General features: G+C 47.8%; 1 protein-coding gene across 3 annotated transcripts in view; it reads left to right on the forward strand.

The window, feature by feature from the left end:
• ABCC13 (multidrug resistance-associated protein 11) overlaps window positions 1-21,934 on the forward strand; it is a 340,660-nt gene that overhangs the window by 191,007 nt on the left and 127,719 nt on the right. For all 3 annotated transcript variants that reach the window (XM_087378873.1, XM_087378874.1, XM_087378875.1), the window contains exons 19-21: window positions 5,755-5,856; window positions 5,954-6,021; window positions 6,127-6,258. In XM_087378873.1, coding sequence (XP_087234999.1) covers window positions 5,755-5,856; window positions 5,954-6,021; window positions 6,127-6,258 — 302 coding nt within the window. The remainder of the gene's footprint in view (window positions 1-5,754; window positions 5,857-5,953; window positions 6,022-6,126; window positions 6,259-21,934) is intronic.

Genomic DNA, 21,934 nt, shown 5'->3' on the forward strand with positions numbered 1-21,934 from the left:
ACTCTAGTGGCCCAAGAGAGTTAAGATTGTGGGCAAACAAGATCAGCGCCGGATTTGTAGGACCTTTGGGAATTTTGCCAGAGATCGCCTAAAGAAGAAGAAAAGACCTACAAGGGATGGAATCCCACTAGAGCTCCTCATTGGGAGAATTTCTAGATTTCTGTTGACTTATAATTTGGGAAGAGACTCTCCTTAGGAATAGAGAACTCACTCTTTTATTTTAGATTTCTATAGTGGAGCTCCAGATTCGGGGCAGCCCTTCCTTTCCCTCATTGTCTTTCTATTGAGGAGTCCATTCAACATTGTCTGTGGGATTATAGACATGCGAGTTTTGGAAAGGAATTTCTAGCCTTTTGAGCACTTTTATTCCTATCCCCTTCTTCATGACATGGGGTTTGGTGGCTTGGCTCTCTGTTTCAGGGGCTCGGGTTTTTTATTCTTGGGTCCTTTCGATTCGATGACACTTAGTTGATTCATGCTCTCTAGATGATGTTCCCCACTTTACTTACAAACCTGCATATGACTCTTGTGCTTTTTGGGAGATTTTGGCAAGCATTTCAGCGTTGCATATTTGGAGATCTAGATGCACAGAGGCATTGGATGGCTCCTAGATCCACCCTTCACACACATTGCTAGTATTTGGATAGATACTATATACACTTTGATGGCCATTCTTCCTGGGCGGCTTCTGCCAGGAACACTGTTTTCCTCAGGGATTGGGGTAGCTCCCTCTTTTCACTTGGAGTACATAGCAGGGTTGAGGTGGCACTTTCAGTCTCAACCTTTGTGCTTTTATAGCTCTCTACGATGAGAACGTTATTTGCCCACTCAGGGTGTTTTGTTTCTCATTGCTTACATGATGTATTTCTGCCATGAGCTGTGCTCTTTGAGAATTTTTAATACTTAATAGAAATCTTTTCATTGGAAAAAATATTTATACATATGTGCAATAAACTTAGGATCTCTATTACTAACTCTTTCAGCCAAAAAGAGATAACATATATTTTTAGTGGATGAAAATCCTGTGGTAAGATACCACTCATGAAGGTTGAACAAATGAAAACCTGGATAAGAACCAGGACTGTGGCTGGAAATCTCACATGAAGCTATGATGGTTTGAGAGAAGAAAGGAAAAACCGTCCTCGTAGTCGAAGCAGACCTAGAAGAACTTTACATCCTATACCAAATGTCTATGAGAGTGTGCACAGATCTGTATCAATAGCCCTCTACATTTGCATCTCCAAACATGCCAAGCATTGATACTTGCTACTACATTCTCCCAGCAAGTGTCGATTGACGTATGTGTAGTCCTATATTGAGAAGAAGGGACAGCCTAAAGTCCACAAAACTCTACACGTTGGGGTTGCACCGAGATAGCCTAAGTGGAGTCTTGACTTGCATAAAAGATTCATGGCTCAGTAAGGGAAAGCAGGCACACTCGGCCTCGTTAACAAATCCGATCACACTCGGCCTCGTTAACAAATCCGATCGTACAGTGATATCAACCTTAAGTTTATGCCAAGAGAATGTTCTTTTGACTTAGGACTTCCATGATGAATCAAGATGAAACATCTCGTATCTCTCACCTCAAACAAACCATTGTCTTTTTTTTTTTCAATGAAAAGACTTATATTAAGTATGAAAAAGATCCCAAGAGCAATGCTCATGGAAAAAGCACATCATGCATAGCATGAAAAACAAAATACTTTGAGCGGGTCAAGAACCTACTTATCAAGAAGAGCCAATAAAACACCAAGGTTGAGGCTGAAAATGCCACCTCAAACTTGTGGTAGGCTATGAGAAAAAAGAGGAGGTAAATTTCTTTCCAATCACATTTTTGGGTCTCCTTCTTCCTAGAAACTAGGGAAGGAACATGCATTTAATTTTTAAATTCATTCCCCCTGCTTGTAGTTGGACATATCGTCATGCCCTTTAGAGCACGATGGATTTTACTTTGTTTTGGTGTGGATGTAATGTTAGTATTCTCAACATTTATGCCCCAAAAGTAGAGATTTGCGGAAGGAACTACTTTCATCGGCCCCAATTGCAGGTTCGTGGATTATTGGAGGTGACTTCAAAATGGTGGAGTTGACTTGAAAGGTGGCATCCACTCTGTTGATCTTCGGATACTTTCTTTTCCAATTCACTTGGCAAAGATTCTTGGATTGATGATGCTTTTCATAGTTTGCCTCTCTCCTATTTTCATGGTCGAATAGGAGACGTCAAATGCCATCCATGCATGCATTGACAGCTTTTATGTTGATGATTAGGCATTAGGTAAAGGTGGCTCGATTTGCATTTCTCTAGGGGTTCCCACTTCGAATCACTTTCCTCGTTTTTCTAGTGTCAGGATTCTAGATGCTATGGATGCAGAGGAGGGCCTTATAGAGGCTGTGTTATAGATTTGGGTTTCTGTTGCAAGGCAGGGTGCATTCTCCTTCACCTATGGCATTATCCCTCTCGTATATTAGTGTTTTTTAATCACTCTATTGCTAGTACCTGGAGACATGAATTTTCAGACAGGAGATTGGCCTTCGCTAGCAGTTAGCAGCCCTACAGAGAAAAGAGCAGAAGCAGCTTACAAATGATTGGGTTCAGGAGCATCTTGCTGGAGCATGGCCTCATCAACATATTGTTTTTGATCGGAGAGTGGAGCATGCCTTTCATCCACGAGAGTCATTTTGGACTCAGATGGGAGGAAGAGTCAATAAACACTTCTTCTCTACTCTTTGCCCGAGATAGTATGGAGAAAGTGTTTGTCAACTACTTGACTTTGACAGGGTTTATAGTCAGATCATTATGCCGTCTTATGTATTGCTTTCGATTTTTATGCTCTCTTCTTTGTGTATTTCTTGACATGCCTACTAGAGATGATGCGAGACATTGAGTTTGGCAAGCTTTTCAACCATTGAGAGTATTACTTGATGCACCTTTTACCAACCTGGAATTCAAGATTGTGCTCGTTGTCCTTGCTATGTGTGATGGGGTTTATGGCTTTCAACCTTATGAGTGACTATCATGAGATTGAAACTGCACTATGTTGTGTTTTTAGCGGATGAGTTTGGGCATGTTCCTGGACTCATCTAGGTATATGCTTCTGCCGTATTAGCGGAGATGCAAATTTCACCTTGTGAAGTTTTCGTCCATGTTAGGGCCTATTGGTTTTGCGATAATTCTTTCTATCTTAAGTGGTGCGTTGCCCTATCAGCTAGATTTAGATGCTCGTTTGGGAAAGACTAAAATGAAATGGTCTAGTCTTCACAAGCAGTTGTAGCTTGAATGAAGAGATTTTGGACTACCTTTTGATTAGCCTTCTCCTTCAATGGTAGCTTTCATCATGGCTGAGTCTGCCCTTCACCTCCGGAATGCCGACAGAAACTTAGTATGAAGACTTTGTATAAATGGATGCTCAAGTATGTGTGGGTGTGTGGATTTGTATGTGTGAGATATGTTTATTCTTTGGTCTACACCCATTGTTGGGCGACATCAGTGGGGATGTCTTAGTAGCTAGTTCTTGCTATGCGTGATGGGGTTTATGGTTTTCAACCTTATGAGTGACTATCATGAGATTGAAATTGCGCTATGTTGTGTTTTTAGAGTTTTTAGAGGATGAGTTTGGGCATGTGAGTTTGGGCATGTTCCTGGACTCATCTAGGTTTGTGCCTTTGTCCTTCACAAGGGCAAGTGTCCTAGCTCTAATGGTTTGACATCTCTTTCATTTCTTTCTGGGACATTATTGGGGACCATGTTCCTTCAGCCTTGCATGGGCTTCAGGAATGTGTTGCTATGCCTGATTCAATTAGGGAGGGTCTCATTCATCTTATCAAGTGCATAAATTTGGTTGCCCAACCTTCTATAAGTTATTGGCAAAAACTATTAGTTTGCGTTTGCAGCCTTTTCTCCGTGATCCTATTCATGATATGCAGATGGGTTTCGTGCATGGCCGAAGCATTTTTAATAACATTTCTTCATTTTGGGAGGCTTTGAAGTGGGCTGTATAGAGCATCCATGGTTTATCCACTCTACTCATGGATTTCAAGAAAGCCTATGAGAGGGTAGATTGGGGTTTCTTGGAGGGTACCCTTCTAAAATTTGGTTTTTCAGATGCATGGATCAAAGGGCCTCTGCATTGTACAAATCAGCCCATAGCCAAGTGCTTATCAGAGGGGTGAGAGAGAGAGATTTCAGATTTCCAGATCAGTTTGACAGGGATGCCTTGCCCTTTCTTGTACTTTTGCGGCTGAGCCAAATCAATCCACCCACCAACGATGCCTTGCCCCTTTCTTGTAATCATTCATGGTTGGATCCATGAGTATATTTGTTTAGATCTTGAGCTGACATTATTGGGCTGAGACTTCCCCTAAGGATGATGAGGAGCTCTTGGGTAGTGAGCTTGTTAATCATTTGTGGATGCCACTTCCAAGAGTCTCGCATCTTTTAGGACAGCCTTGGATTTATTTTCATTTGGATTCAGAGAGGCGTCTCTATAAGATATTTGGGCTACCAAGTCAGCATGGGGATCTCCTTTGCAGCAATGTGCTCTTGTGTCGAAGAGTATCAAGATCAAACTCCTTTTTGGAGTTCATCTAGACTTGACATCACACTGAGATTGGTAGTTGTCAACCAGGTACTACTGGCCATAGCCTAGTTTATTTTGTTCTTGTTGGTGCCACTCTAGGGAATGCATCACTCAGCTCAAAAGGCCAATACATAATTTCTTCTAGAGTGGACTTGAGTGCTCTATAGATACCAGAGTCAAACTGGCTTGGGAGATCCCCATGCAAGAAGCGGGCCTCAACATCATTGATCCAGATTCGCAATGCAGGGCCCAAGCATTTCAATGCAGCATATATGGAGATCCTGATGCACACATGCACTTGATGGCCCAAGTCCACCCATCTCACATGTCTAGTATTTGGATGGACATTGTACACACTTTGATGACCATTCAATTGAGCATGCAAGGTCTTCCGGGCCCACCTCTGCCAATATGACTATCTTCCTAAGGGAGGGGCCTTTTTCTTGAAGACTACCGTAGGTTTGAAGTGGCATTTTCAGCCTCAACCTTTCAGCTTTACATGCTCTTCTTGATGAGCAGATTTTTTACCTACTCAGGGTATTTTGTTTTTCATCATCAATTCACCATTGGGGTGATTGGTGGTTAGGATTAGTTGAGTGGTAGTGAGACCTGAGGTCCTAGGCAAACCACCTATGACATTATGTCATTGGTAGGTGGCTAGGGATTTTTGAGGAGCCATGCACTCGCCACTCCACACTCTGGGGCAGCCAAAATTAGATGTTGTATTGCATCCATTAATTGTGTTAATGCATTCTAATTGAGCACGCTTGTCAATGCTACATGGGAGGCTTGGACCCTGACCCTTTTGAGAGGTCGAAAGATGGCTGTACCTCACACCATCTCAGCTCCTCTCAGCTTGTGCTATGTATGTGGATGCATTGTGTTTTGTAGTTGAGTTGCTGCATTTCAGTTTTGAGCATGTGTCCAACGATTGCCATTCCATTGCAGAAATTATGTTTTGTGTGTACATGTTTTCTTGTACGTTGCATTTGTTGTAATTAGTAGGTTTGCTCAGTTCTTTTTAATGCCTATAATATTTAAATGGTTTCTGCTTCAAAATCTTTGCATTTCTCATACATAATGCTTCCTGCAGCAAGAAAGAATAGGAACGATTGTTCCCTTAGTATCATGTTCCATTGTAAGAAAAGTTCAAATATAAACTTTATTTCGTGCAGATTGGAGCAGGGAAGTCATCTTTGTTACAAGCTATCCTAGGGGAGATCCGTTGCCTGCAAGGAAAAATGTCAAGGCATGGTATTGTTGGATATGTGTCCCAGGTATTTGGCTTGTGAAAAATTTCAAGAGCAATAGTTTAGTGGATATATAAGAAAAGAATAGTAAACAAGCTAAGTCTACAATTGTGCCTATGTGTAGACTCCATGGATTCAGTCTGGAACTATACGTGAGAACATCTTGTTTGGGAACGCATATCACAAGGAACGGTAAACCTTGAAAATAAAGTTCAAAGTCACCAGCTTTGCATGTTAAGACTTATATTTGGAAAACATCGTATATGTTAAACTCAATTTTTTTTTTGGGGTGCCTAGCTATACAAGCGTTCTTTCTGCTTGTGCACTTGATGTCGATGTGGAAAGGATGAGGGGAAATGATCTATGTATGGTGGGAGAACAAGGATTCAACCTCTCTGGTGGTCAAAGGGCTCGTTTAGCTCTTGCTAGGTGATTTCTAGTTCATTGCAACTTTACTAGTTATCTTTGACATGGAAGGAAGGCTTGATTGTGCATATAGCTTTACATATAGTAGTGGTAAAAATTCCTGATCAAGATCTCTACTTAGATTATTTTTGAGATAGAAAGGGGTGACTAGTCATTTCCATTTCCATGCTCTTTCTTGATGCCAATAAAAATCAATTTATGTTAAATCCGTATTTGATTTCGGTACTACAAAACTTGTACAAAGAGCACTTGATTATATTGAGCAACTTCTATGGAGAGCTACAATGTCATTATATCCGGACTGCAAAAACTCTCTTTCAAGCTGATTGTATGAGCATTGATGCATATAGTATCATTGTCTCAGACAATACTAATCAGCAAGCCAATAGGTGGTCTATTCCACTTGGTTTTGCAGTGAATATGGTGGTGTGCATAGTGGATGATTAGATTATCATATTAGAAGTTAATTAGCCTTCTAAGGGCTCTATTATATTTGTTTTTTATGCAAGAAGGAACTTTGTATCAATGCTTGTTAAAAACAAAACCATACAATTCGTCTATCCCAATGACACCAACCGGAAAAAAAAACCCTCAAGCCTGGCAAAGGTCAACCTGCCTCTTGGGAACCCAACTCACTGCCTAGGGTATCTTAGGGATAGGGATCCCTCGCGGCATGAGAATGTGAAAAACTTCCCTCTAGCCATGCCTTGTAGAAACACTCCCACCTTTTCTATGGTCTCTCTGGAGTCTGATGCCCAACACTCCCAAGTGGCGCACATAGTATAGATGATATCTTGCCCTATAGCAACCAGAGTCGCTGTGAGTGGAACACGATGTCCTCCCATCACTAGGCTGCAACGCGCGACCCATACGTTCCATGCCGTGGTGCTGGCCACTATCTCCAAGGCACCGTCTTCTAGAGCCAAGAGAGGACGGGATCAGGGCTGGAGGTCGCCTCATGTTGCTTGATCTGATGTATGCAGAGAGACCTCATGAATGTGGACCGCATGACCCGCCGTCATCAAGTCCCAGTGTTGCATCCGGGCCACAATCTGGAGAGATCCTAGTTAGATCCTCTGGTGCTCAGGTAGCCCCAAAGGCAGTCAAGGATCATCTCTAGGACACCATCCAAGCAAGAATGACAACACCCATCCACCCACATCTACTCCAGCCACGGGACTATGGGTAAGCCCCCATGATTTGTCAACTAGAAGTGTGAGATCTTTTGTGGTCGAAGGTTGAACGTCCGGAAGTGGGAGCATATAGTATCATTGTCTCAGACAATACTAATCAGCAAGCCAATAGGTGGTCTATTCCACTTGGTTTTGCAGTGAATATGGTGGTGTGCATAGTGGATGATTAGATTATCATATTAGAAGTTAATTAGCCTTCTAAGGGCTCTATTATATTTGTTTTTTATGCAAGAAGGAACTTTCTATCAATGCTTGTTAAAAACAAAACCACACAATTCGTCTATCCCAATGACACCAACCGAAAAAAAAACCCTCAAGCCTGGCAAAGGTCAATCTGCCTCTTGGGAACCCAACTCACTGCCTAGGGTATCTTAGGGATAGGGATCCCTCGCGGCATGAGAATGTGAAAAACTTCCCTCTAGCCATGCCTTGCAGAAACACTCCCACCTTTTCTATGGTCTCTCTAGAGTCTGATGCCCAACACTCCCAAGTGGCGCACATAGTATAGATGATATCTTGCCCTATAGCAACCAGAGTCACTGTCAGTGGAACACGATGTCCTCCCATCACTAGGCTGCAACGCGCGACCCATACGTTCCATGCCGTGGTGCTGGCCACTATCTCCAAGGCACCGTCTTCTAGAGCCAAGAGAGGACGGGATCAGGGCTGGAGGTCACCTCATGTTGCTTGATCTGATATATGCAGAGAGACCTCATGAATGTGGACCGCATGACCCGCCGTCATCAAGTCCCAGTGTTGCATCCGGGCCACAATCTGGAGAGATCCTAGTTAGATCCTCTGGTGCTCAGGTAGCCCCAAAGGCAGTCAAGGATCATCTCTAGGACACCATCCAAGCAAGAATGACAACACCCATCCACCCACATCTACTCCAACCACGGGACTATGGGTAAGCCCCCATGATTTGTCAACTAGAAGTGTGAGATCTTTTGTGGTCGAAGGTTGAACGTCCGGAAGTGGGAGCGAAGCTCCTGGGATACTTGCCGCTCTACCCAATTTCTCTCTTTCGAAGGGGTCCAGGCGGATGCCTCCATCTGTAGTTATCATCCTATCCAAGTCATGTAGGAGGAGGGTATCTCCTCTACTCTCTTTGTATGGTCTACTCGGGACGGTCTCTCCTGGGTCTCACTCGGTCCTCCCATGTCATGTGCTGGAGTCCCCTGTCACGTGCTAGAGGAGTCCCCTAGCCCCCACCTTGTAGAAGCTGGCCCGATTGCTATTGCTTCATCATAACCTGAGGGACCCCTGTTCTGGAGAATTGCCCCCAACCATCTGCCGTCTGTCCAAATCTACAGGCCTCCCCTTCCCTATTCCCTACCCAGCCTCTTCCCTCCTCTTCTTCCCCTCCCCTAGTCCCTACCCAGCTTCTTCCCACCTCTCCCCACCGACCCTCCCTTTCAGCCCCTTCCTCCCCTAGTGTAGGCTCTTCTTCCGTCCCTGACTCCCTACTTCCTTCTACCGGATCTCTCTCTTCAGGACCTCCATTTTCTGCACCCCTCCTTTACTCACCTTCTTACCCTCTTACCCCCTCATCCTTGTACCCCCTCTCCCCTTCACCCTCCACAGCGGAAGCAGTCCTGGCAGATAATCTGCGCTTGAGAGATTTAGTTATGCAGTGCATGGAGACTTGCAGACTTCAGGGCGCTGCGATTCAGTCTCTCACAGCACAGATACACACACTGACTGATCAGCTATCGACAGTTGAGAGTCATAGATCTGATCAGGACTCCCATATTCGCCAGCTTCATACCAGAGATATTGATCGGGACATCCAGTTACGGACACATGCTGAGCGCATAGTGCAGCTGGAGGCACGCATTCAGGAGCATGTTGTGGCATGCGATGATCGCCTCCAGCAGCTGCATGTAGCTCCTCCAGCTAGTGCAGCAGTTGAGGAGAGGTTGGCCACACTGCAGACAGAGGTACAGAGTGAGTGGACGTTGTGCGTAGAGCCCCACAGGCCTAGCAGACCACAGTCTTTGAGACTATTGCCGAGAGTCAGCGGCGAGCTCAGAAGGCCCTCAACATCCGCATCCGCGGAGTTGAGCGATCAGATACGAGATCAGCCATGGATCAAGCGACAGACTTCATATCTGGGACACTCGGAGTTCAGGATCATGGCATAGTAGCTGCATATCGAGTGGGCCGGGATCCAGCACGGCACCAGCCACTTATCATCAGATTCAGAGATGCTGAGGCCCGCCTCGCAGTATTACGAAGGAGATCCAGATTGAGGGACCATCCACAGATTCACATGGATGAGGACCTTACAGCTCTTCAGTGGGAGGAGCATAGACGTCTCATTGCACAGAGGGATGTTGCCCGTCGTGAGGGCAAGTGGGCCGTGATCAGAGAGGGCAGACTTTTGATAGGAGCTATGCGATCTAGACCGGCTGGAGCCCACAGTTGACGACACGAGGCCTATGGGACACGTAGCCTGCCAGATAGCTTGAGTTTCGCAGTTTGGAACTGTAATGGTTCCCTCACAGCTCAGCCTGGCAACTTACGAGAGGCCTTTTTTGATCAGGACATCGTCTTCTTTACAGAGACCCATGAGAGCCCAGAGAGAGGCTTGCCACAGGTGACAGGGTATGCCTGGGAGTCTATCTTTTGATAGCAGACTAGACGATCAGGAGGAGTCAGAGGATCTGGCGGTGTGGCAGTTCTTTATAGAGAGCATCTCAGATCGATACTCACAGTCATGAGGAGAGACCATCGGGCCAGATATCTTTGGGTACGGATCAGGAGACCCCCCCTGAGAGACTTGTTTATTGTAGTATGCTACTTTCCCCCGAGACAGTCTCGTTATGCCTCAGATGGACCAGGACAGTCACCTTTTGAGGATTTGTCAGCCGATGTATTGGAGTACTCACGCCGCGGAGAGGTCATCCTTTTAGGAGACTTCAACGCGAGGACATCAGACAGACAGGCAGAGATTTTGGACTTTGCTGAGGATCCAGTCTTAGTTCCAGCTGCCCCAGATGAGAGTTTTCCACGCTTATCTTCAGATAGAGGGGTAGAGGTGACAGATCAGGGACATCGCCTATTGGAGCTTCTCTCATCGCACGGCATGGTCATTTATAATGGACTTCGACAGTGGCCGCATTCATCCACAGCCACATGTTTTCCCTTCGCGGGTGGTGGTACGAGCGTCATTGATTACGTCTTGGGTCCCCCGACTTTAATCCCTTTTGTACATAACCTCACAGTCGACCCTTTTATGCCTTAAGCCGATCATGCACGTCTGCACTTTATTCTTACCCAGATTCCTCATGCCCCCCCTTCTAGACATCATGAGCATCAGCCATACTATGAGGTTCATTTTGACCACCAGTTTGATGATATTTATAGCCAGCACCTGAGTGGTCTTCTCCGTCCGCACCTTCTCGATGCCCTACCCTCCACACAGGATCGGTGGGACCTTGTACATACCTCCATCATCTCGGCAGCCCACAAGTCCTTCCCCGTCACTTGCCACACATCCAGTCCTCCACCAGTCGGTCTTGTGCCTTGTAATGGATGGTATGATGAGGAGTGTAAAGAACTCCGCAGGAAGCTTCGCCTTGAGACATAGGAGAAGTCTCCCCTCCTCATTGAGACCAAGAAGAGTTACAAGCGTTCGGTGCGACGCAAAAAGTGCCAATTTCTAGCCCGGAATGAGGAGGAGCTGAGAAGTTTACTTTTCAGCTGTGATTCCAAGGAATTCTGGAAGAAATTCCTTCGCTTGAAATCTCAAACTCCTCTTACAGACCCGCAGGTTTGGCTTGCCTATACTTCCACTTTATATGATATTCCAGACCAGCCACAGATCGACTTATCCCATGTGCCTAGACCCACCTCCTCTGCCTTATTCTCATCCAATAATGTCCGAGCAGCAGCTCATCGTTTGAAGACTGGGAGAGCTAAGGACCATGATGGATTGCAAGCGGAGTATGTAATCCATGGGATTGATGCCTTAGCTACAGTCCTCTCCCGTCTTTTTAACGAGTCCATTTGTACAGGTCTTCCACCTAGTTGGCTAGAAAATACTATAGTACCCATACACAAGTCGGGGGATCCTTTGGAGGCGTCGAACTATAGGACCATTATGATTGGCCATGTCATGGCCAAGATTTATGCGACCATTCTAGAAGGACATATAAATGACCATGCCGAGGCGACAGGCATGAGAGCTAGAGGGCAGGCAGGATTTCGTGCAGAGCACTCGACTCTAGATCATATCTTCACACTCAGGGCTTTGATTGAGGAGGCGAAGTCACGTAAGCAACGGCTCTATTGTTGCTTCGTGGACTTCAGAAAGGCATTTGACACTGTGCCGTGTTTCAGACTCTTCCAGCGACTTCGTGACTTGGGATTCAATGGGGAGATTCAATGGGCGATCATGGCCTTGTATGAGAGAGTCACAGGTAGAGTCAGGACACGGGCGGGGCTGTCGGGGGAAGTACGCGGTACGATAGGGGTGAAGCAGGGGTGTCCTTTGTCTCCGACACTCTTTGGTCTCTATATCAATGAGTTAGAGATGTACATACAGACGATGGGTGGTACAGGTTCTTTACTGGCAGGATCCACGATACCGATTCTCCTCTATGCAGATGACGTGGTTCTTATTTCTTCCTCCCAGCAGGGTTTACAGGCACATCTCCATGCACTCCACAGCTTTTGTCAGGACAGAGGGTTTTCTGTAAACCTTGGGAAGACCAAAGTCATGGTCTTCAACACGTCATACTAGGTTTATAGGAGAGGCGAGTTCTCTTTCACATTTGATGGGCAGGAGGTGGAGCTAGTCAGGGAGTATACATATTTGGGTGCCACATTTAGAGGTCCAGTCTTCACCATGACGCATGCAGCACGAGATAGGATCAGTAGAGGGTATGCCGCCTTGGCTCTTCTCGAGAGGCAGTGTGCACAGTCACATTTTCAGCATCCCGACACGAAGTCCTTACTTTTCGATACGCTGGTGAGACCTGCAGTCATGTATGCTAGCCCCTTTTGGGCAGGAGATCTCAGTGTTGCAGATTGGAGACGAGTAGAGAGGTTACAGATCATCATGTTCTCCAGATTGATCAGAGCGAAGCCCACGGTACCGCATCAGATTACGTTCGCAGAGTTCGGAGCTACACCCCTAGCGCTAGATGCAGCATTTCAGTCAGTTACATACTTGCATAGGATCAGGGCGCTCGGAGACTCAGCAGCAGGCAGAGCACGATTACCGTGGCTAGCACTGACATCCTCGCAGATGTTAGTGGAGAGAGGTCATACTTTTTGTTGGTACCACACACTCTCCACATGGCTCACCTCGCTGGGCTTGGATATGGATAGGCTGCCACCATTTCGATACAGCATAGATGCCCCTCGCCTCCCTCTTACTCGACATGAGCTCAGCCAGGTTATCAGGGCAGATTTGTTGCAGCTACACACGTTTCGCACTTGGGTTCATCCCACGGAGCTTCCTACGAAGATGGCCACATATCGTGACCATTTTCTCAGGATTTCAGAGGATGGCTTCATCATATCCCCAGGATATATCGGCGTTCATATGTCGCACTCACTCAGGATTGCCTTGGGCCAGCTCAGGGTATCTTCCCACAGATTAGACGTTGAGGCTGGCAGGATGCGTCGTACAGCTACCGGACATAGACCCAGGTGAGAGACTAGGATATGCCCTTGTTGCACTATGGGGGAGGTGGAGACTGAGGAGCACTTTGTTTGCAGATGCCCTTTATATTATGAGATCCGTGGCAGATTTCACTGTTTATTTGGGCACAGATTTGGACCTCTCTCTCGGATTATGGAGTATGAGGATCAGTATTGCTTAGCGTTGTTCATCAGGGAGATCACCAGATACAGAGAGAGATTCCTCAGAGAGCACCGTCGCATCCCTGCCAGAGACCTGGTTATTCATGAGGAGCAGGACGAGGCGCAGGACCATGAGCACAGAGATAGCCCATCTTGCCAGAGAGCACCGATGGTTCCACCCCGAGGATGTACATATGACATGATCCGGCAGCACCGAAGGATGATCTTACACAGAGGCCGTACCCGTCGCTTTATTTCTAGACGACGGAGGATGATGGCAGATTTTCGGAGGAGATTGCTCCATGGAGACTTGGCACCGCCAGCAGCCCATTTGACACTTGCCCAGATCTTCACACTCATGGCAGGAGGCATGGTCGATGGCCATGACTTCCATCATTTCTTTGGATCACAGACCCCTTAGGGAAGACGATGTTCCTCATATTTCATATTTTACATTTTGTATCTAGGCATTTTTGGTACTCTATTTCATTTCATTTTGTATCTAGGATTTTTGTAGCCATTTTTGGCATCTTAGCGGTATTACGATGAGGCCACCTAGTTGGCGCATCGTTGATGATGTATTTTCCTTTCGGATGATTTTGTGTCCCATAGGCCATGTATGGCCTTCCGTGGACCTTTAATAAAATTTCTTTCTTTCTTTCTTTCTGGTATGGTTGTGTGTCTCTCTCTCATCTAAAGTCCAAATCTCCTTGGATGTGGGAGAGAGCCTTGTGTCATGCCTGGTTCGGTGGGAGTCCTGCTCTAGGCCTTGAGGCAGCTGGCTCGCCCATTGTCCCACTGAGCCCGCCGACCTATATGTGTCCACTGTCCAAGCATGCATCCTTTCCTGAGCTTGAACCTTGGGTGCCAAATCCGTGGCTGGTGCTCAAACTCCTCTTTGCAATGGGGAGGGGCCCGTATAAGTCCTCCTACCAGCCTCTTCCATACCCTAAAAAGACTCCTCATCAATGGGGATCCCTTCCCCATGAGAGGGATCTCTGAGGAAAGCCATTGATGTGACTCTTGCAACCACTGACGGCCTGTGCGTGGGGTGTTCCTGAGAAGCCCCCTATGTAAAAGAAGCTTCCAAGACTCTACACCTAGGTGAGGCCTCGAACGACTAACTTGCCCAAGAGGGCTCTGCTCTGCATCTTCGGATCGATGATGCCCACGCCTCCTCTAGCCTGTGGGGCATGATTACCGTTTGCCAAGCAATCCGGGCCCTGGTCTTCCTTGTGCCATCCGAACCAGCCCAAAGGACATTGTGCTTGAGCTGACCCATGCAGTCCTTACGAAAACTCCAGCAGGAAGCTATATACCAGGCCGTGGCTTAAAGAGCCTGATTGGCTACATGGGCTCTTCTTGCTAAAAAGAGTTTGGTTGAGCTCCCAATACAAGAGCTTCCGTTGGATGCTCTCTAGTATCGGGGGCGATCTCCTATGCTACTGAATTGTCAATCCCTACCTGACAACCCAAGTAGCTTGTTGTCTGTCCTCGTGGATCTAGACTCATAGCGGCTCAATGACCATTATGAGTGCGTGAGGCTTGACCTTCGGGCCACGAAGGTCCAACGAGCTAAGTTCTTATTCCTCCCGCGCGAGATGGGTGCAGTGGAGACAGGATGACCAGATAGTTCTTTCAAACCACGGCGTCCAGTTCAGCAGGGACTTAGCTTTAGCCCCTGCGGGATGCACAGGGTCGGATGCGCATCGATCCTCAATAGATCCCTGAGATGACCACGGATTTCGATTGATAGCTATCCCAATCTGAGGAGGAGACTCCCATAGGTCTCTTAGCCCGGGAGGCAGTTTGGGATCAGGTTCAAGTAGTGGTTCCGTCGAGTCTGTGTAGGCAGTTAGAGGCACCGTTCACGGATGAGGAGCTGTAGGTGTCCTTCAAGGCCCTCTCCCCCCCAGAAGTGCTTGGAGGAGGACACCTTGAGTCCATTCTTCTTTCGGAGCTATGCCTTACCTTCCTCCTGTGGTTCCTTTCACTCTGCTTTGTTCGTTTTTTAAATTTCTTTCCAACTCTGGTCCACTTCCCCTTGGATGGTTCAACGGATCTAGGACTCTTGCTGCTAATGCTGGTGCAGCTATTGATGTGCATAGTGGGGTCTCTCTGCCTGTGGCATCCTTTGTTATCCTGGATGCTCTCCTATGGGGGAGGGGGAGGGGCTTGTTGCTGATCTCTTGGGCAGCGCGCAGCTATAGGAGAAAGACTCCCCTACCATAGATGGCCACATCTTGGATATGGTTACCTCCCAGTGCTAAGCTCGCTTGGATCCACAGTCATGAACCTATCGCTCGTAGGAGTAAGGCCCATGATTCTGCCTACCACTGCTATATCCTGCAGTGATTGAATTGCTTTTTCCACCTGCTGCTTATCTTTCGGTGAGAGAAGGACCTGGACGATAGTGGGATTCGACGGTGTTGCCATGACAGCCCCATTGGCTAGACTAGGGTCACCACCAAGAAACTTGTGCTCCAAGATTATGCAAAAAACCACCTGTTGTTGCAGGAAAGGAAGGGGAAAGAAAGAGGGCAGAAGAGGCGAGCACCACCATGCCGGGGAGAACCACCAGGAGGCTGAAGACTTTTCCAAACACCTGAAGGCCTTCTAAAGCGAGCTTCTGATGAATGAGAACTTTGAACAGCCCGAGGCTTTTCTCGAAGCACCTCTGCAAGGGAATGGTAGCCTCAAAGGGGCTGAACTCCACCTAAGGGGACTCCTACCAGCTCGCGGTTAGGAGGCCTGAGCAGCTGGCCTTAGGGCCCAGGTGCTCTTGGAAACCAGCCCAGCCAGCAAGGGCTGAGCCTGGACAGCGCAGGCTGCCTATGCAGCTAGGCGCAAAGCAAGGCACTGCCTAGGTGCTCCCTATTTGCTGCCCAAGAGCTGCACAAAAAACTAGGGGGGGCGCGAACAGGGAGGTGAAGGAGAGACGGAAGGGATGGAGGAGTTGTCGAAGCAAGAGGTGAAGGGGGGGTGTGAAGGAGGAGGTGGATGCAGCTCATCAATCCTTAAGGGGTTTATTACATGCTCATGCATATTGTAGATAGATGTACAGTCCTCGTGTGTCACGTTGGGCTCATCCCTGTTATCACTGAATATTTTACTTTTATGGGGTTTCGGTCTCATGCTACAAGATCAAGGGAGATGCTACTTGATCTAGCTAGCAAGGGTACATGACTTTGAGCATCTTGTGGAGTCCTAGAGTGCATGCAGGTAGGGAGGTCCTGTGCGCTTGATATTTGGGAGCTCATTAGCCAAGTAGCTATTGATCTTAGAGAGGTTATGAGGTCATACAGGAGGCATGCATCATCATTGGGCATGATGGGAAGGAGCCATAGGGATTTCCCACCATAGGTAGCTCCATTGACTGCATCATCTTGAGCGTAGTGCACAAACTTGTCTCTTTTGTCGAGAAAAATGGTATAGAGCTCAACAAGCTCTCAATAGCTCAAGAGTAAAAGTAATCTTGTGGAGCATCTGCAAAATTGAATCAACTTGTGTGAAGGTAGAATCATAGTTCGTGGAGAAACCTTAACATTGCAACGCTCAGGCATTGATCTGCACATGAATCGATAGGTGATATGTGAAGGCATCCATTATTCAGGCTGTTGTGTAGGAAAAGGGCTAAAAGTCCCAAACATCATTAGCTTGTCTGCGCATGGTTGAGGCATGATAGGTGTACCTGAGAGGGTATCAATGGGGTGTAGATGCCATGCAGCTTGATGTGCCTGAGTAGCTCGTGATAGAAAAGTGTGAACTTTGACAATTAGGGACCAAGTGGCTTATCGCAACAATGGTTGAGTAGACCAATCATTACCATCTACATGTGGACATCAAGAGCATCGACACATGGACATGCTAGGATCATAAGTAAAATCATGGCATGTGTGAGTTGATGGATGAATTGAAAGTTGACTTGTCTCAACCATCAAGTCTGCTGCATGAAAGTTGAATTGCGACATAGACACATAAAAATCAAGGCCATTTGGATGTAGCCATGAGATTAGCTAGATGCCAGCTCATTCAAGCTACGAGAATTAATTCTTAAGGCACTGAGCTTCAGCGTGGGTTAAATGCATTGCAAGCTCTAGAAGGTGAGCATGACTTTCTTGCAGGTGGAGGCTACTAGATCAGAGGTTTTGACCCAAGTGCCATCCATGGTCACACACGGGATGACATGCAAGGTTTTATATATCAAAATATAACCAAATGCAACAAAAACTGCCCAGCCAATTAGGTTTGTGAAAAGGCCATGAGGGGCCTGCATGCACAAGCCTGAGATCTTGACTATCCTGCTTTCTTCTCATATAATGAGATTTTTTGATGTTGTAGCTGCATGTTCCCTAACTGGGGACTGATTTTTGTAATAAAGACACCTGGATTCACCCCAAAAAAAGGTGTGGTGTGTGTGTCATCTTGTTGTACCCACTGTTTGTTGCTGATGTCTGTCCCCACAGGAGACTATGCCTCATCTGTTTTGGCATTGCCCAAAAACCGGTGATTTCTTGTTATTTCTGCAGCTATGTTTATAGGCACGCTTTTCTACTGCTTGCTTTGGCGGGATCTTCTGGTTGTTGGGGTTCATCCTATCAGGCAGGGAATTGATCTTTTCTTCTCTTGGGTTCGCTACTAGGGACAATGGACTTTATGGATGGATTGAAACCGTAGGGTCTTTGGTAATCTTTCCCTTGCCAAGTTCTCCTTTTATTGGGCCACCTTACGGCAATCACTCTTTGATTGTCTGCAAGCTCAGGCTATTGATGATCCTCTTTCTTGTTATATATTGAGATTTTCTGATGTTGTAGCTGAATGTCCCTTTCTTGGGACTAATTTTTGTAAAATAAAGCAATATAGTTTTCACCCCAAAAAAAAGTGTACAAATCCTCCGTGATCCCATTCTTTTATGGAAGATTCTCTCCTTACTTGAGCAGTGCAAGATCCGCCCTTGATACTACTCCAAGTCGCCATGAGAGTGTGTATACTACTGTGCCATAGATCAAAAGGACTTTGTCTACATCTACTCTTTCACAAAACATTTGTGGCTTGACTATGTGAGCCAGATGATGGATCGCCATGTGATAAAATGAACGACCTTGTCACACAAGTAAGCAATGCCAATTTGCGATTTCTGGCTGCTGCTCCCTACTCCCGAAGCTGCTCCGCCATAGCCTCCCCTCCCTCCCCTCTAGCCTGCCTCCGTCGCTCTTGCCACTCCTCGCCCCCCTTGCGACTACTACTCCTGTCACGCTTCTCCGCCCTCCCGCACCTCCTTCTACCCCCCCCCCCATGTGGCTCTTTCTGTCCCTTTGCACCCCGCCTCCTCCTGCCCCCCCCAACACCTCTTCCTGCCTCCCCTGCACCTTCTCTTCCATCCCCACGCTTCTCCTTCTGCCTCCGCTCCTCCTCCGGCTGCCCTCCGCCCACCGCCCGCCTGCACCTTCTTCTCCACCTTCGCGCTTTCTCCTCAACCCCCACTCCTTCTCCATCCACTGCCCCTCACCCTGCTCCCTTCCCGCCTTTGCTCCTCCCCCCCCCCCCCGGGTGAACTCCCCTCTCCTCCCCGGCCGGCTCATCTTCCTCCCACCCCTCGTTTTCTTCCTTCCCCTTTAAGCGTTCTTATTCCCCCCTTTTTCCACCCCTCCCCTTCCTTCCGCGCAGCTTCGGGTTAATTGGCTTATGCCTCGGAGAAAGTAAGATTGCTGGTGACACTTATCTCGCCAGAAGAGCTCAATGGCAGCACCTTTGAATCCCACAACCGTCAAAGTTATCCTTTTTCCACAGCAGACAAGCAACAACATGTAGTTCAGTGACTTCAGGACAAGGCAGTTGTGGGCAGAATAGTGAGCCTCACTCCCACAAGGAGATAGGTGAGAGACTGGAACTAGAACGGGCGAGCATGGAACTAGAAGGAGACCACATCCAAGAGGTCACCATCTACAAAAGAGGCGTCTTCCTCATCCAGTCGAGCCCTCCCGCTATGGCCTTGACACTTGTGGAGCAAAGCCCCATCCTCGTTGGCCCACATCTGGTGTATCTTTTTCCCTTGGTACCATGGCTTCACAGTGGAGGACATGGACATGACACACCATGTGCCCCGTTTCCCGGTGATGCCCTACTTCCCAGTGTTTCCAAAGGAATATAGAGCCATTCTTTCCTCCATTGGTAGAGCATTTGGCACGATGCTGGAGTCCCTGCTTGATTCGGCAGCTTTAGTGCTAGCAGACTACGGGATCCCCAGGATCAGATTGGTGGTTGAGAGCTTAGAGTCCCTCCCAGAGCTGATTCTCCTCGAGACCCTCGAGGGGGTACTCTTCGTCAGAGAGTAGAGATCTCCGGCTTACCAAAACAATGTCTTTGTTGTTGTAGGAAAATGGGCCATCTAGCCCGAAAGTGCCCTCATGGTTAGGGACAGCTCCTCCCCCCAGACTCCTCCCCCCCTCCCCCGCAGGACAGATAGAGTCAGTAGGCTTTCAGTTGAGCTTCACACAGGAGAAGCCGATCTATGGTTTGACAGTAGGGGTTATCAGATTGCTGCTTGAGGCAAGGATTGATTAGGCACATTATTGGCCACTCTAGAAGTGTGGTGAGATGTTCGTAGTTGGCGTCTCCTTCATGTTACAGTGGTGGGCGTGGAAGATTGGCATAGAGCCAGTGTCCACCCTGGTACACCGTTGCACAAACACGGACTATTCACCCTCCAAACCCCCCTCAAAGTCACAAAAGGCAGTTTTTTTGGAATAGGCACCCACTCACAGCAAGCAAGCCTTGTTTCCTATTTCCCCGTCCTCATGAGTTGGACCATAGTGAGTTGGAACGTGCACGCGGGCTCCACTACCGGTGCACGTAGTCAACCGCAGTACCTAATCCATCGGCAAGAGTTGCTGAGGGTAGTGGTGGTAGGGCGAGCAGTGGACTTCCTTTTTATAAGGAGCACATGTTCTCAGCTTCAGACATCCAACGACGCCATCACTTTCTCTGGAGAGAGGCCTGGAGGTGTGGTCTCCTGTCGTAGGATGGGAGGGGTCTGTATCTTGGTCTCCCTGGCGGTGGCCCTAGAGGTTTACGATCAGGGTGAGCTTATCCCAAGACGGGGCAGTTTGGATTGGAGTCAGGATAAGAGAGTCCAGAATCGGGATCCTGAACGTGTATGCCCTGGCATGCAGACAACACCATCTTGACTTCTAGAGGAGGCTGACGGAGTGTATGCCAGATGTTGATTCCTAGATCGTTGGAGGAGACTTCAACAACCTGGAGTTCGAGGAGGACAAGCAGGGGGGTGCCTCCTTCTTCAAGATGCCAGCTTCAGAGCGGAGCACGTGGGAGCAGTTCATCTTCACGATCAGTGGTAGAGACCCGTGGAGAGAGCTAGAGTTCTACGGATACCTAGCAGCCTCCGTTTCACATTTGGCTAGAGGAGACACGATGGACTGCTTGAGAGACTGGATTGCTTCTATGTTGGGGCCTGAGTAATCCACAGAGGCGGCTCTATAGGGATTCTAGCAGGTACCACGATGTCAAACCACTCTCCAGCAGTCCTCTACTTAGAGCAGCCTCACGAGGGCTAGGCTTTGTGGGTGGCAGATGCGATTCAGAGGAGCAGTGAGGAGTTGCAATCTCACGCCCTTGGACGGAGGAGAGCTCTTCAGGAGCGCGAGCGTGCATTGCGATGAGACCTCGCCTCCATTGAGAGGCTCAGGGAGCAGGGCCCAGGATCCCAGTGGCTTAGTGACATATATGAGAGCACACGCCTTGAGCTCCAAGACAAGGAGGTTTGGCAGAGTGAGTTCTCCTACCAATCCACCCGGGCCCGTTGGGTACAGCAAGGGGACAGGATGCAGTTCTTTCATACCATTGGGCCTCGATTGGCAAACATGCAGTTGCAGCGTTCACGGGATCCGTAGGGCATTATGCACACCAATCCACAGGAGATTCTAGAGCCGATCACGGTTTTCTACAGCCATCTCTTTCAGGCAGAGAGAATGACTCCAGCATGCCTTGTGTCTCGTGAGATAGTTTGGGACCATGTTCCAACGGTAGTCTTGTAAGAGTTGTACAGGAGGAGCCTTTCATGGATGAGGAGATCTGGGAAGCCCTCAAGGCCCTCCCGACCCAGAAGTGCTCTGGTGAAGATGGCTTGTGACCCTGGCCTTCTTTCGAAAAATCTGGGAGATCATTTCTACCCCTTTTGGCTTAGCTTTCCAGGAGATCTTCCACATAGGCTCCCTTCCCCAGTCCTTGAGTAGGAGGTGGATTTGTTCGATCGCGAAAGGGGGAGACAGATCAGACATTCGGCTGTGGAGACCAATCACCTTGCTTGACACCACATACAAGATCCCGGCCAAGGTCTTGAGTTTGCGGTTACGCCCTCATCTCACCAACATCATCCGTGACACACAAAGTAGCTTTGCTTAGGAGCGTAGCATCCTAGACAACATTTTCACGTTCTGGGAGGCAGTGGATTGGGCCAAGGAGGAGTCACAGCCTTTGGCCATCCTTCTCTTGGACTTTGAGAAGGCTTACGACAGGGTGGAGTGGTCTTTCCTGGAGGACACTATGCAGAGGTTGGGTTTCTCAAATAGATGGATTAGAGGTGTCTCTATACGTTATGTGGGGAGCTCTAGTCAGATACTCGTCGCTGGACAGATGGGAGAGGCCTTTCCTCT

The sequence above is a fragment of the Dipteris shenzhenensis genome, chromosome 9 (genome assembly GCF_047967505.1).
Source record: "Dipteris shenzhenensis isolate YYH24624 ecotype China chromosome 9, Dip_SZ_1.0, whole genome shotgun sequence".
Lineage (NCBI taxonomy): Eukaryota > Viridiplantae > Streptophyta > Polypodiopsida > Gleicheniales > Dipteridaceae > Dipteris > Dipteris shenzhenensis.